We start from the raw sequence: 15,175 nt of genomic DNA, 5'->3' as shown, positions 1-15,175 counted from the left end.
TATATATAGAACTATTTACAGAATAATAATACTATTTGATATTTTCAATCAATTTAAACAATGTTAATAAATAGTATCATATCAGCAAAATCTGATTTAATGGCCAACTGTAATATTTTTTTTTTGAAGATAAGGAAACAGGTATCTCTTTTTGGTAAGAAACTTTTGACCTTTGAAGATAAATATAGTGGTCAGAGTAGCTTCGTCTATTGAATAGAGGGGCATATATGATATTACTCCCAAATACACATATGAGGCTGGAAACAGAGATTTTTATTTATTTTTTCTTTTCCAGAGATTTCCATATAAACCCTAGATTAAATTTCACGTTTCATTTTTGGGTTAGATAGAAGATCAGATTCTTCATTTGCCAAGGAACAAAAAAGGTGAGTCTCGATGTGTGACTAATTCAAAGGGATTTTCGGTTCTATTTCTTCTTTTTCTTTTAATTTCATTTTTGGGGTCCTTGTTTGTTTTTGCTGAATTGAGGGATCGGGTCGCTTCCGATTCAGATTTTTGTGTATCCGAAAGGTGAATCTTCCTTCCGTTTTGTTTAGCTTTTTAGGTCGTAATTTTCATGGATCTTGCTTTTGGATGATAGGAATGTGTCATTCATCCGATTTTATTCTTCTGCGCGTAAAGCTCAGCTCTTTTTGTTTTTCCTTAACTCAGTAAATATTGTTGATTTGAGCCAGTTTTTTTGATATCTGGGTATTACGCAAGCTCTCGATTTGTCTTGATTGGTATTCTAAATGATTGAAATATTGATTTTTTTTTTTAAATTGGGTATCTCTGTGCGTAGATCTTGTTGAGTTTGTTCGTGGAGATGATTCTTACTGCATTTTTTGGGTTTCTTATGATGCAGGTTTATTGAAGTAGTGTGTCTTTTGTGGATTCTTCTGGCCATTGAAGACAGCGAAGATGATTTCTAGGTCGTACACTAATTTGTTAGACCTGGCGTCAGGGAATTTCCCTGTCATGGGAAGAGAGCGTAGGCGGCTTCCTAGGGTAATGACAGTTCCTGGTAATGTATCCGAGTTTGATGAAGATCAAGCATACAGTGTGTCTTCCGATAATCCCTCATCGGTTTCCTGTGATCGGATGATCATCGTGGCTAATCGGCTTCCTCTGAAGGCGGAGAGACGAAATGGATGCTGGAGTTTCAGTTGGGATCAAGATGCATTGTATTTGCAGCTTAAGGACGGTTTGCCAGAGGATATGGAGGTATTGTATGTTGGATCGTTGAGCGTTGATATTGATTCACATGAACAAGACGATGTGGCGCAGATACTGTTGGACAAATTTAAATGCGTTCCAACTTTTTTCCCACCTGATCTGCAATCCAAGTTTTATGACGGTTTTTGCAAGAGGCAGCTATGGCCACTCTTTCATTACATGCTTCCGTTTTCAGCTGATCATGGCGGAAGATTTGATAGGTCTCTTTGGGAGGCTTACGTAGCGACAAATAAGCTCTTCTTCCAGAAAGTAATCGAGGTTATAAACCCAGATGATGATTATGTCTGGATTCATGACTACCATTTGATGGTCTTACCTACGTTTCTGAGAAGACGCTTTAACCGGATTAGGATGGGTTTTTTCCTCCACAGTCCATTCCCCTCATCTGAGATATACAGGTCCCTTCCTGTTCGTGAAGAGATTCTTAAGGCGTTACTTAACAGCGACCTTATTGGCTTCCACACATTCGATTATGCTCGTCACTTCCTTACTTGCTGCAGTCGGATGTTGGGTCTCGAATATCAGTCTAAGAGAGGCTACATCGGGCTGGAGTACTACGGGAGGACTGTGGGAATCAAGATCATGCCAGTGGGGATCAACATGGGTCGGATTCAGTCGGTGATGAGATATTCAGAGGAGGAGGGTAAGGTGATAGAGCTCAGAAAGCGTTACGAAGGTAAGACGGTGCTGCTTGGTATTGATGACATGGACATTTTCAAGGGTATAAACCTCAAGCTTCTAGCAATGGAGCAAATGCTTAAGCAGCACTCGAATTGGAGGGGAAGAGCTGTCCTGGTTCAGATTGTAAATCCTGCTAGGGGTAAAGGTATTGATATAGACGAAATACGTGGTGAAATCCAAGAAAGCTGCAGGAGGATCAATGCAGAGTTTGGGAAACCTGGATATCAACCTATCGTATACATTGATACTCCGCTTTCGATATATGAAATTAACGCTTATTACCATATTGCCGAGTGTGTAGTCGTTACTGCTGTGAGGGATGGTATGAACCTTACTCCCTATGAATACATCGTTTGTAGGCAGGGTCTGCTGGGGTCTGAGTCAGACTTTAGTGGCCCAAAGAAGAGCATGTTGGTTGCATCGGAGTTTATTGGATGTTCTCCTTCGCTTAGTGGGGCTATACGGGTAAACCCGTGGAATGTTGAAGCGACTGGAGAAGCGCTAAATGAGGCCCTCTCAATGGGTGATCCTGAGAAACAGCTGCGACACGAGAAACATTTCCGGTATGTTAGTACTCACGATGTTGCTTTTTGGTCAAGAAGTTTCTTGCAAGACCTAGAGAGGATATGTGTGGACCATTTCAAGAAAAGGTGTTGGGGAATGGGGATCAGTTTTGGTTTCAGAGTTGTGGCACTCGATCCTAACTTTAGAAAGCTTTCAATACCGTGCATTGTGTCGGACTACAAAAGGGCTAAAAGCAGAGCTATACTGTTGGATTATGATGGCACCCTGATGCCTCAAAACTCCATCAATAAAGCTCCCAGCCAGGAAGTTCTTAACTTCTTGGATGCACTTTGTGAGGACAAGAAGAATTCAATTTTCATTGTCAGCGGAAGAGGAAGGGAAAGCTTAGGCAAATGGTTCTCGCCGTGCAAAAACATTGGAATTGCAGCCGAGCATGGATACTTCTTAAAGTACATTTCTTCTCTAGGATTTTTTGGTACAACTTGTTTAAATGTGTAAATCTTCTCCTCCAGTGTTAGTAACATACCTTTTTTTTCCTATTTCTTAGGTGGTCAGGCAACGAAGAATGGGAAACATGTGGCCAGAGCTCTGATTTTGGTTGGATGCAGATCGTGGAACCTGTAATGAAACAGTACACTGAATCTACTGATGGCTCTTCCATTGAAATCAAAGAGAGTGCTTTGGTTTGGCAATATCGAGATGCAGATCCAGGCTTTGGATCTTTGCAAGCAAAGGAAATGTTAGAGCATCTAGAGAGTGTTCTAGCTAATGAGCCTGTTGCAGTCAAAAGCGGTCACTACATCGTCGAAGTCAAGCCTCAGGTAAGTTATTTTCTTCTGCTTGATTCAAGCGTTAGTATATCTTCAAACATTTCTAATTCCTGGCTTTTGTGAGTATAGGGAGTGAGCAAAGGATCCGTGTCGGAAAAGATATTTTCATCAATGGCTGAAAAGGGAAAACCAGTAGATTTCGTGCTATGTATTGGAGATGATCGATCTGATGAAGACATGTTCGAAGCGATTGGTAATGCAATGTCGAAAAGATTATTATGTGCAAATGCTCTTGTCTTTGCATGCACAGTTGGGCAAAAGCCAAGCAAGGCTAAATACTATTTGGACGATACTACTGAAGTGACAAGCATGCTTGAATCTCTAGCTGAAGCATCAGAGGCTTCGAACTTCTCTATGCGTGAACTTGATGGTGCCCTTTGATTTGAAACCAGATTTTTTGCCAGGTTTTGTCCTCTATGATCTCAATTCCAGCTCTATTTTCTCTCGTTCTACAACAATCTATGGTCTGGTTCTCATAAACACTATCAATGAATAATGTGCGTAGATGGCTAAAGACATTAAACAGACGGAGACAAGGAAAAACGAAGAGTTTGGTCTGTAGTGATTGAAAGAAAGAAAGAATGAAAGAAAGAAAGAAGAAAAGGGTAGCGAGTTTTAATGGTTAAAAAAGAAAAAAAACTGGTGATGTGAAAGCTTTGTTCTTTTCAGATGGTATTTGAAGAACAGTCCGAAGGAGGAGGAAAAATGATGTGTCTGGTTTTAGATCTTTGCAGCATGTTGAAGTAGCAAGAAGCAAATGCTTTTCCTGATCTTTTCTTTCTTTTTTTTTTTCTTTTAAATATTATTATTATTATTGTTATTGTGTAATTGGATGATCTTGAGAAACTATCAATTTGTTGGATTCGTCTGTTATTGGAATCTGAGAGAAAATGAAACTGTGAAGATGTAAAGATAACGTTGCGTGTTCACCATTGTTGAATTCTTTCCTTTTTATTAATATAGTCTCTCTTTGCCGTTTTCTATTTGATTATACAGCACTCGCTAGTGGGTTCTTCTCGCTTCGAGTGCTTGTGGGCCTTACAAACTGGTAAGCAGCTATGAGCCCATTGGGCCTTAACGGATTTTGTCGTTTGCGTCGATCGCTTTTCTAGTCTTTTTAACTGTTTGCCCTCTTTCCTTTGTTGGTTGCTTTGATGAGTGGAAGAAGCAAAGGAAAATAAAAATAAAAAAATCAATGGAGAAGAGAATTAATGGGAAGATGAAGAGTGTGGCTTCGGTTCCGGCAAATTACGTATCCATTCTTGAGCTTCAGGAGCGTTGGATGAAGGAGAAAGAGCGAAATCAGAAGGAGAAAGACTTAGTTGAGAGAGGAGTGAAGCTGAAGCAGCAGGTTAATGGACAACGAAGGAGAGAAGATATAATGAAGGTAGTAGTAGTACAAGAGGCCATGGAACCAAGAGTGAATCTCGAGGGAAAGTGTTTAGGCGGAGGCTTTCCTAAGAACCAACGGAAAAAGAAACCAAAATGCGTCGAGAAAGAGCAACTTGAGGATGGAAGAGATCCGAGGGAGAGAAAGAAGATATGGTCTAAGAAGGAGACTAAGAATCATGTGGAGGAATCGAAGGTGGACATCTCGAGGGAGAAGAATAATCCGGTGAAAGAAGAGTTATCCAAGGGAGATAATGCTGCTGCTAGTCATTTAATTTCTGTAGAAACTCAATTTCAGGATCTGAGAGTGGAAGAGGAAGGAAGAGAAACTGAGGGACCTGTGAGATTGAACAGCGGACAAGGCTATTATCGAAACCGGAAACATTATTGGTCGTCTACACTTGTTCCTATGGTCTGGGTTAAGAAGGGTTAGAACGATGGAGCTCAGTTCAGGTGTCCCTCAAAAGGAAAAGGAAATGTGACTTGGAATCATGGTCTTATAAACTTTCCCAAAAGCATTAGGTCTATGTCTAGGGTTTGATTCCTGCTCCTTAGGAGAAGCAGTGTTGTCGTGTGTATGTAATTATGTATAATAATCATAAATCTTGGAGCACCATCACATTACCAATGTATGTAATTATGTATAATCTGTGAACTATGCATCAATGTTGCTGAATCTGAGACAACTATTGAACAACACACTTGCAGATATAATTTTGTTTAGGTCTGAACTTTAAGCCATTGCGGTTGAGTTTGAAGAAAAAAGGTTCGTATATATACTTCAACTAGGCAAAATAAGATTTACTTGTTACATAGTATGGGCAAGTATCTGAAGATATACACAGAGTTTTTTGAGAGAATCAATGTCTCTTAGACAGAAGCGGGTGTTGGTGTTGATGTTGATGTTGACGTTGAGGAAGAAACACGGTTTTCAGGTGGGATTTCGGTAAATTCAGATAGGATTGCTCGGAATTCATCGCCTGACATTGTCTCTTTCTCGAGAAGTACTTCAACAATCTTGTCCATAGCTTCGCGATTGTTCCTTATGTGCCCCAGAGCTATCTCGTATGCCCTGTCTGATAGTGTCTTCACCGCTGAATCGATATCATTTGCAAGCTTCTCCGACATTGAGTTTCTTGCCATCATCCTCATTATGACGTCGCTTTGAGCCGACGAATCCATTAGCGACCATGGTCCGATTTCAGACATCCCAAATGTTGTCACCATCTGCAAGTCATTAACCAATTACTATCAGCATCACTTACTAATTTAAGCTAAACTGAAGCTGGGGCTGTAGTAGATACCTGCTTGGCCAGACCGGTGATCTGTTGCAAGTCACCAACCGCGCCAGTAGTCACCTCAGGCTCACCAAAGATGACTTCTTCAGCGGCTCTACCTCCGAGTCCACCAACAATTCTTGCAAAGAGTTGCTGTTTGGAGATTAGAGTTGGATCATCTGAGGGAATGAACCAAGTCAGACCTCTCGCTTGGCCTCGTGGAATCAATGTGACCTTTTGAACAGCATCATGTCCAGGAGTCAATGTTCTGCAAGAAGAAAGAATGAACTTCAGAATAGCTCTTGATAACACACACATACACACACATGCTTCTAATCTGATTCTGACTTACCCACAGACGGCATGTCCAACTTCATGGTAAGCGACCAAGCTTTTGCTCTTCCCATCAGTCATGACTGTTCCTTCCATACCAGCTACAATTCTATCAATTGAGTCATCAATCTCTTTTGATGATATTGCTGTCCTTCCACGGCGTCCTGCCAGTATGGCAGCCTCGTTCAAGAGGTTTGCAAGATCAGCTCCACTAAATCCAGGCGTTCTCATGGCTATTACTTCTAGTGAAACACCATTCTCGAATTTCTTATTCCCGGAGTGAACCTTGAGAATATCTGTTCTTCCCTTAACGTCTGGAACGTCAACAGACACCTGCGTTAAGAACAACACACGTTGAGCAACCAGCTGTAGAAGATCAATGGAAAGTAAAAAAAAAGCATTCTGATCAAATATTTACCTGCCGGTCAAAACGCCCTGGTCTCAGCAAGGCGGAGTCAAGAATATCTGCCCTGTTGGTTGCAGCAACTACGATAACACCAGTGTTACCCTCAAAACCATCCATCTCAGTCAGGAGCTGATTTAGGGTCTGTTCTCTTTCGTCATTACCCCCACCAATTCCGGTTCCTGTCTGCCTACCAACAGCATCTATTTCATCCACAAAAACAATGCAAGGAGCATTTTCCTTGGCTTTTTTGAAAAGGTCGCGGACCCTTGAGGCACCAACACCGACAAACATCTCAACAAACTCAGAACCGGAGATGGAAAAGAAGGGTACACCGGCTTCACCAGCAATGGCTTTTGCCAACAGTGTTTTCCCAGTACCAGGAGGGCCAATAAGGAGAACACCTTTAGGGATTCGGGCACCAACCGCAGTGAACCTCTCAGGCTTCTTCAGAAACTCCACCACTTCCATGAAATCTTGCTTGGCTTCATCGACTCCAGCAACATCATCGAAAGTCACACCGGTGTTTGGCTCCATCTGGAACTTTGCTTTCGACTGACCAAGTTGAAGTGGGAAGCCGGGACCACCAGGGCCACCCATTCCACCAGAGGACCGTCTCGAGAGAAGGAACAAACCACCAATCAGAATCACTGGGAATGCAAGATTCCCAATCAAGTTGAGTAACGGAGAGCCTTGGTCTTCCTGAGCATTATGTGCTGCGAAATCAATATTCTTAGCTCTCAGCTTCTGGAGAAGCTCCTGACTTAATCCCGGTAGCTGCACGCGTACACGCTGAATCCGGTTACCCAACTCAGGAGAAACAGCCTCCACAATAGCTATAGTCCCATTCTCATACAAATCTACTTTATCAACCCTTCCTTTGTCCAAATACTCTAGAAACCTAGAATATGACATCCTAGACGAAGAAACCCCTTGTTCATCTGCATTTGCTTTTCCACTTCCAAGCAAACCCACCCCGGCGGCTGCAGCGTTTCCAAGTAGAAGCTTGAAGAAACCTCTTCTTGCTTCATGTTTCTTCACATCCAAAGAAGCCTTCACAACAGTAACTTTAGATGTCCTATCAACTGAAGCAAACGTTGAGGAGAGGCCAAGCTGTTTAGACCTCTGTTTGGTTGTGTGGACAGATAATCCGCTCCCGATAAGACAAGCCGAAGAAGCAGCCATCTGCACTATACATAACATTTAACAAGATCAGTGAACCCTTGTTACAAAAAAAAAAAAAAAAAAAAAAAACAAGATCAGTGAGCAATTTACACGATTACAAGCCATAACGTGAACAAAAAACCCGAGATCCAAAATAAGAACAACCAAATAAACCGAAAAACAGATTGAACTTGAACATGCAAGTTTCTGGTAACGTATAATTAACATCATCGACCTTTAGAGACGCATAGGAACAGAGTTTGGAACCTTTCTATGCTCCAAAAATAAATCTATCAAAATAGCCAATGAGTGTACCATAAATATCTCGAACTAAAAAACAAAAACTCAGACCGACGAGAACGGAGTAGCTGAACAAAAGCCAGGAAGTAAAATCATGCTCACGAAGACTGAGATTACCCAGATTCAGAACAAAGAAATTCTAACAACAATTGCTTGAGATTACAAGGATGGGGTGAAGAGAGAATCGCACCTGTGAAAATTTGGCAGACGAAGAAGAAGCTAGTGTCAAATGTCAAATGTTTGGGGAAGAGAATTAAGAATGGGATTTTTGAAGAGAAGAGATGTGGTTTCTGAATATCTTACGTGTCTTCCTCTCAGTGGCCTCGCGGCTTTTCCTTAACTCTCCGATATACTATTATTTATTTATTTTCAGTCCTTTTTGTTACATTTGAAGGTTCATTTTGATTTTTCCAACCTTCTTTCACCAGATAACTAAATAAATATCTACGACAAAAAAAAAACTAAATAAATATCTTGCCCCCCAAAAAAACATAATCTTGTTAATTTATTAATTATATATATATATATATTAAACCCTTGTAATGACAAATGATAAAAACAAGATTGCAATTAGAGATTTAAAACATGTAATTTTCTTTCTAAAATAATAAAAAAAAAGAGTTTTAGTAGCACAAGGAAAGCCACATGCAGCATTTAGCAGCCAAGCAAAATCCAAAGAAAGAAGACTTATTCAGTTTGGATAGTTTCTGTCGACATAACCTACAAAGTACACAACAAAGACGGATCAAAACTTCTGCAGGAAATCAATTTAACCTAAATACTCACTTATGCGTCAAGTCACTTGCTTTTCCTGCTAAAACATTGCTTGTGAGCAAGACATTTGATCCGAGAATCGGGTCGGGATTGATCAGTCAAACGGCACAGAGACAGAGATTATCTTGTATTGTCATTCCTCGACGCATATGCAGTTAAAGAGGTTCAAGATTGCTTCATTCTTGGTGATCGCATCTCTCAAGTGTTTCATACACAAGTGATTCTTGGTGATCGCATCTCACTTGCATATCTTAGGCTAAAAAGGACCAAGAAATTTTTCATTCTTCTTCAGACAAATTTGTGTCCCTAGAGTCTGATATAGCAGCATGGCGACCCAAGAGGACAAGATCAAGAAGCTTCCTCCTCGCGTCGTAGACTGGATTTGGATTTATCAAACGTCCCCTCTCATAAGCCTCTCTGAGAAACACCGTGTGTCTTTTCCCTTTAGTTGACATGTAAAACATGCCTGGGTGATCCAAGAACAAATCTCTTATGTTCAAATCAATCCCAAAACATTTTCTGAAATGGCTGATCTTTTCTACCTCCACCATATTCTCCACAGTCAGGCTGAGGAACTCGTGAGCAATCGCAACCGCTCTTTTCTCTAATCCCATCACACCAGATTTGCTTTTTTTCTTACCAATCATGTCCTCGTATGGTCCCAAATAAGGCAGCTTCTGCCATTCCTTAACTCTAGCCTTAAAGTCCTTGCTCAGTCTCATTCCTGGTGGGTAACTATGTTTGAAGCTAAACTGAATTTCGGTTCTATCGACACTGCAATTCTCCTTGGAACACTCAACCACCCTCCATTTCTCAACCGCTGCTTCAAAACTCAGTCTTTTCTCGTCTTCCTGAACGAGCTCTAAGATATGGGTATTGGGTTCATGACCATCACTAAGCCTAAAAACGTGAGGGTTCTTTGAGATCACAGAGTCCTCAAAATCATCTGGGAGCCCGAGTTCTCTCCAAACCTTGAAAACCGCACGAAGCGGGATTGACTTTGATATCGACATAGACAAAAGCCTAACCAACCGGTCAACAACAAGAGACAGAGTAGCAGAGATAGCCAAAGCCTCTTGACGAGAAATCTCCATGGCTATATCAGTTAACCTGCAAAAGGGCTGATATTTCGCAGGATCATAAAAGACATGAAAAATGTGAGGGTACTTGCGCAGAAAAGAAGCGGCGCCACGGTTGAGGTGGAGCTTCTGGGAGAGCCTGGAGAGAAACTCAATGGATACACAAGGAGGATCAGCTGTTGGATTCGCGACGATAAGGTCTTGTATGGCGATGACCTTGAGAAGGTTCTTGTATTTGTCCATGAGCTTCTCGAAAACAGGGTCTCTTGATCTGGAAGCCACATACTGAGCAGACGTCGTTGTTGATCGGACAGTGGTGATGGAGCCACCACACGGGTGAATCAGAAGTGATCTCATGAGGCCAAACCTCATTACTATCTTAAGGAGCTAGTTTGGGTTTTCCTCGTTCCACAACGTTGTCATATAAAACAATCTCTGCGGAATTATGTCGAACACCTTACGTGCATAGCAAAATGTCAAATCTTCAGAACTGTCTTTTGTCTGTGACTCGAGATGAAGATATCATCATACTCTATAAAACGACCCGAAAGAACGAGTATTAATACAATGTCGTCTTCTATATTTGTGGATGCGCTCCTTTTGGTCTGAAACAACAACTCTGTCTATTTTGGGATCAAAATGTTCAAGATCTTAATAAGAGCCAAAATGCCAAAACATATTACTTTGCAAATTTGCAAAACCTAATGGCTTACTTGGCAAATTGCCTCAAATCCCGGTGTACAATTATAACTTTTTGGTCATAATACCGGCTTTAACACACTTTTTAGGATAAACATTGTATAGTGTACAATATTTTGATTATTAACTCTAGTATTATTTATTGAAAAAAGTACAAACAAACCTTTAAACTATCAATTATTACAAGTCAGCCCGCCACATTAAAAATGTAAGATTAATTCAACTAAATAAAAAGTAAAAACTAAATCTTAAATCTAAAAGTGGTGTAGCTCTTAATTAATTTTCAATATTAACTTTGAAAGTACACTTATTTTCAAACTTAGATTTGTTTTAACTTTTACTAAATTGTCAGAACTGCCTTTTTATCATTTGTAAATTGCCATATATATATTGGAGTAAAAAAAGAAAAAAAACAAGATTTCCAAAATACAATTTATTAATTATATAAGATAAACGAAGTTCCAAATTCTGAGGTGGATTTAAACAGCTCAGATACGGAGATCAGGACGCATAACTCACTCCTCGATGTTTGATTAATTGGTGAGCAAGCTATGATAAACATCTTAATCAATTAAAACATCCGAGAAAAAAGGAAACTCAGGTACACCGATTTTATTTTTAAAAATAAAAAATAAAAAAGAATAAATAGAAGAAAGAGACCTTATAAAAGTCTTTTGAGAAGAAGAACCCTAATGCTCACAATCAAACAGACTTCTCGTATTCATGCCTCTTCCTCCTAAAAAGAAAGCCCTAATTTTTATTTTCTGCAGTACCCATGAACGAGAATCAGCAATTAAGATCAGAGCCGAGGACGACGAAAGTATGGGGGAGGAACATCGATGAAGAGATGGCTCGATTGAAAGAATGTCTTAAGCGATACCCACTCATCGCTTTCGATACAGAGTACCCTGGGATTATTCACCGGACTTACATTGACTCCTCCTCCGACGAATGGTACATCGCCATGAAAGCCAACGTCGAATCGACGAAGCTGATCCAGTGTGGCTTCACTCTCTTCAACGCCAAGGGAGAGATCGGTGGCACTTGGGAGATTAACTTCTCCAATTTCGGCGACCCATCAGACACTCGCAACGAGATTTCGATCGAGTTTCTGAGGAGACACGGTTTGGATTTGGACAAGATTAGAAACGAAGGAGTTGACATGTTCGGGTATGGGTTTTTCCCCAAGCTCCTCTCTGCGTTTCGCTCTCAGAAAAACGTCGAGTTCGTTACTTTCCAGGGAGCTTACGATTTCGCCTACTTCTTGTGTATCCTCAACAATGGGAAACTCCCCGAGACTCGCGGAGAGTTTGCATCAGAGGTTGTGAAAGTCTTTGGCGATGTTTACGACTTGAAGGTCATGGCTGGATTCTGCGAAGGGCTCGGTGAACACCTCGGGTTAAGCAAACTAGCTCAGCTACTGAAGATCGCACGTGTGGGAAGAGCACATCACGCTGGTTCAGACAGCTTAATGACTGCGCTTGTCTTTAGCAAGCTTAAGCAAGTCTATGAAGACTCTAACTTTGCTAAAGGAATGCTCTATGGAATTGGGAAAAGAATGGTGGTTACATCCACCACGCCTGAGCTAGCTTCCTCGCCTGTGATGTGCCAGCAGAGTCTAGTCTCGTATCCTTCTTCTGATCTGATTTACCATAATGGTTATGTCCCAAACTATGACCAGTCTCAGCTTGTGGGCCCTCTTGTCTACTGGAATCCTTCAGGTATTCAATGGATGAACTATAATGGTGTGTATGTGAATCAGCTTAATCAGCTACCTTCGACCACTTTCCCTTACCCGTCTCAGACACCATATGCTGCTGATTACCTTGGACCGCTTCCCAATTACTTAATGCAATAATTATCCTTGGTTCGTAGTAGATTAGATTTGAGATTTCCAGCTCTAGGTAATTTCTTTTTTCTTTTCTTTTTCTGGGTTTGGATAGTAGTAGTAGTCAAGCCTTTTTTTTTTTAATATATTTATGGATTGTTTACATGGCTTACTCTATCAACTGAGCATGCCTGTCTGCAATCTGTGATAAATAAAGACAACTATTTTACATATCTTTCTTTCATCAATCCATTTTTTATTTTCTTCAACACAAACAGCATATACTAATTATACACATTGTCTACGGTATGTATATGGTTCCAGAACGCTGAACCCTCAAAGCTTTGGAATCACTATCCTCAGTAGCCCATCCCTGCTCCAAATGCAATAATTGTTGTTAGCGCTCGCAAAATTCTAGATTACTGATTCATGCTAGTGACTGGTGCTAAGAGTTAAAAATTGGAATCTAAAACCACTAATCATAATGTTGGGTTGTTCAGAGAAGTATAGTGTCTACTCACATAAATTCAGCGGAAACATTATCCTTATTCACATTGCTGGGGAGTGGCCAGGAAACTTTGAATGGTCCTTGTAGTATTTCTTGCTTGTGGTATCCAAAGACTGAATCTTTGGTGCATGCATCAACTTTTTGACAGATAGATGTGCGCCTCCCTGTCACAGTCAAGCTGCAGCAGCAGCACGGTAAGTACATTTGCTACTACATGCGTATAAGTGTGCAAGTAAAGTAAAACATGTGTCAAGACGCGTAATAATTACTCTGTGTTGTCAACCTCCACCCTTATATCATTGATACTGGCCCCTGGTAGCTCTACCGCCACAACATAGTTGTGTTCGAATTCTGCAACATTAGATCTTGGAGACCAAACAGTCCCTGCAATAAAAAACAAGCTTCTATAAGTTCTCATTTTTATCAGTGAAGATGTGGTTGATAGCTCCTGTACTTCTGGCTATATATCCAGGTGGACGACAAAACAGCTTTATTAGTTATATTACTTATAACAATTAAGTGTTTGCAGTATCCAACTTCAGAAAACATTGAAGTTTATAGGATGTATATCTGGTATCCTCTATTTGTATGCGTACCTAAATTGGCTAACTTAGGAAGGTCGGCCTTAGATGGCTTTTTCCAGTTGTCCTTTTCCTGATTTAGTGAAGAATCAGAAGAAGAAGCGAACTTTTCTTTTGCGGCCTTGGAAAACTGTGGTGGGGCGTACTCAGGTTTGGAAACTATAGAAGAAAGGAAGCCATTCGTTTTGGCGGCAGAGCACTTGGTAGACGCAGTGTCCTGTGGTATGGTCCTCTGCAAAAACATTTTGAAACAATTTTCATCAGTAGAAAGTATAGGAGGATCATTTGCAGCTTTAATCACCAGACAAGAGGAACTTAAATAAGGAGTTACCTCATCAGTTGAAGAAGCCTGTCTCATAAAAAAACCTTGTGCAGAAGATGCTTGCCGAGCAAAATTCATCCTGTTGTCACCTCTTCTAATGACAGAGTTCTTCAAACTGATGCCACCATTCTGAGGCTTCACAAGTGACAGAGAAGATTGAACGAAGACAATAGAAATAGTGAACAAAACTAATTGAACATCTCAACTCCATAGCTGATTAAAATCACCAGATAAGAAGGAACTTAAAAACAATAAAAAGGAATATATTTGGTACCTCGTCGGTCGAAGCCTGCCTCATAAAAAAGCCCTGTTCGGAAGATGCTTGCCGGGCAAAAGAGATTTTGTTGTCATATCTTCTGATGACAGAATTCAAACTGCTGCTGCAATTCTGAGGCATCACAAATGAAAGAAGATTATCAAAACGAAAACAAAGGAAACAGAGAAACCAAACTATTCCGAGACAAAACAAAGGAAGGAAAGCATAATAATCGTCTAGCTTTCAGATAAGAAAAACGAGTGAGAGAGAGAGAGAAGAGGGAATACCAAGGGGACGAGAGGTGCGGTGGAGACGGGATCGTTAATACTTGCCGGAAAGTGAGCGGCGACGGTAGCGAGCCTGCGTCTAGCGGTGATGGATTCAAGCTCCATCTTTTTTAAAAAAAAAAAAAAAAAAAACTCTCTCTCTGCTTTCTTCGATCTGTGGAGAGATAGAGAGGGATGGGAACCACAGATTGAAAATGAGTGGCTTTTAACTTTGCGCGCGGGATTCGAAAATATCTTCTCTCAAGTTGTGGAATTGATTTACTTGATTTAGATTATAATTATTTTGTCCCCCGGGGAAAAAGACAACAAAATGATAACGACCCGTCTTTATGATAAAATTATCTCAGCGGCTGCTTTTATTTGACATTTTGCTGATCGATCGATTGAGATCAATTGTCAAATACCAAAAATACTGTACCCTACGTTTTAAGTGTCTTTTTTTTGTTTACTGACCAAAGTCTTCTGGTTTATGAAGATTTTTTTTAGCCATGATAGACTAGTGGTTGTGATTAGCACTGTGGTTAATATTGTTAAAATCCAGATTATGTGTTACAGTGTTAGTATGTAAGTTGTAAACGACCAAAATAATAAGAACGATTATATACGGTTTAAAGTAGCGCGCATGGTAAAAAAAATAAGATATTGTATACTCCCTCTGTTCCACAATATTTGATGTTTTAGATTTTTTACACTTATTAAAAAA

At 40.4% G+C, this 15,175-nt stretch overlaps 6 protein-coding genes across 9 annotated transcripts; 3 read left to right on the top strand and 3 right to left on the bottom strand.

Annotated features, from left to right (window-relative positions):
* The first annotated feature begins 231 nt into the window (after positions 1–231).
* Positions 232–4,249, top strand: LOC18994231 (probable alpha,alpha-trehalose-phosphate synthase [UDP-forming] 7). Of its 2 annotated transcripts, none has more exons than XM_006417863.2 (5): positions 232–386; positions 866–2,891; positions 2,990–3,263; positions 3,342–3,676; positions 3,778–4,248. In XM_006417863.2, the coding sequence occupies exons 2-4, from the start codon at positions 922–924 to the stop codon at positions 3,651–3,653; spliced, it is 2,556 nt and encodes an 851-aa protein (XP_006417926.1). In that variant the 5' UTR covers positions 232–386; positions 866–921; the 3' UTR covers positions 3,654–3,676; positions 3,778–4,248. The 2 variants fall into 2 exon arrangements, with proteins under 2 accessions (XP_006417926.1, XP_006417924.1); XM_006417861.2 differs by lacking the exon at positions 232–386 and adding an exon at positions 392–531 and having other exon boundaries at positions 3,778–4,249.
* Positions 4,250–4,427: 178 nt separating this feature from the next.
* Positions 4,428–5,283, top strand: LOC18994230. The gene has a single exon (XM_006417860.2). The coding sequence runs from the start codon at positions 4,468–4,470 to the stop codon at positions 5,092–5,094; it is 627 nt and encodes a 208-aa protein (XP_006417923.2). The 5' UTR covers positions 4,428–4,467; the 3' UTR covers positions 5,095–5,283.
* A 125-nt stretch (positions 5,284–5,408) lies between these two features.
* Positions 5,409–8,490, bottom strand: LOC18994229 (ATP-dependent zinc metalloprotease FTSH 8, chloroplastic). Of its 2 annotated transcripts, XM_006417858.2 has the most exons (5): positions 8,329–8,490; positions 6,690–7,859; positions 6,291–6,604; positions 5,966–6,206; positions 5,409–5,888 (listed from the first exon to the last, which is right to left on the bottom strand). In XM_006417858.2, exons 2-5 carry the CDS (start codon positions 7,857–7,859, stop codon positions 5,532–5,534), a joined length of 2,082 nt encoding a protein of 693 aa, XP_006417921.1. In that variant the 5' UTR covers positions 8,329–8,490; the 3' UTR covers positions 5,409–5,531. The 2 variants fall into 2 exon arrangements, with proteins under 2 accessions (XP_006417921.1, XP_024008264.1); XM_024152496.1 differs by lacking the exon at positions 8,329–8,490 and having other exon boundaries at positions 6,690–7,877.
* Positions 8,491–8,677: 187 nt separating this feature from the next.
* LOC18994227 (protein ROOT PRIMORDIUM DEFECTIVE 1) lies at positions 8,678–10,588 on the bottom strand. Its single transcript, XM_006417856.2, has one exon. The coding sequence runs from the start codon at positions 10,361–10,363 to the stop codon at positions 9,191–9,193; it is 1,173 nt and encodes a 390-aa protein (XP_006417919.1). The 5' UTR covers positions 10,364–10,588; the 3' UTR covers positions 8,678–9,190.
* Positions 10,589–11,401: 813 nt separating this feature from the next.
* LOC18994226 (probable CCR4-associated factor 1 homolog 1) lies at positions 11,402–12,640 on the top strand. Its single transcript, XM_006417855.2, has one exon. It carries the CDS (start codon positions 11,466–11,468, stop codon positions 12,546–12,548), a length of 1,083 nt encoding a protein of 360 aa, XP_006417918.1. The 5' UTR covers positions 11,402–11,465; the 3' UTR covers positions 12,549–12,640.
* Positions 12,641–12,649: 9 nt separating this feature from the next.
* Positions 12,650–14,667, bottom strand: LOC18994225. 2 transcript variants are annotated; one of them, XM_006417854.2, is made up of 7 exons: positions 14,473–14,667; positions 14,204–14,317; positions 13,939–14,064; positions 13,623–13,839; positions 13,296–13,410; positions 13,040–13,204; positions 12,650–12,891 (listed from the first exon to the last, which is right to left on the bottom strand). In XM_006417854.2, the coding sequence occupies exons 1-7, from the start codon at positions 14,575–14,577 to the stop codon at positions 12,855–12,857; spliced, it is 879 nt and encodes a 292-aa protein (XP_006417917.1). In that variant the 5' UTR covers positions 14,578–14,667; the 3' UTR covers positions 12,650–12,854. The 2 variants fall into 2 exon arrangements, with proteins under 2 accessions (XP_006417917.1, XP_006417916.1); XM_006417853.2 differs by having other exon boundaries at positions 13,939–14,058; positions 14,473–14,666.
* Between the last annotated feature and the right edge of the window lie 508 nt (positions 14,668–15,175).

This window comes from Eutrema salsugineum, unplaced genomic scaffold (assembly GCF_000478725.1).
Source record: "Eutrema salsugineum unplaced genomic scaffold, Eutsalg1_0 scaffold_5, whole genome shotgun sequence".
Taxonomy (NCBI): domain Eukaryota; kingdom Viridiplantae; phylum Streptophyta; class Magnoliopsida; order Brassicales; family Brassicaceae; genus Eutrema; species Eutrema salsugineum.
The sequence above is the reverse complement of the archived record's forward strand: the minus strand, read 5'-3'. Positions and strand labels throughout refer to the sequence as shown.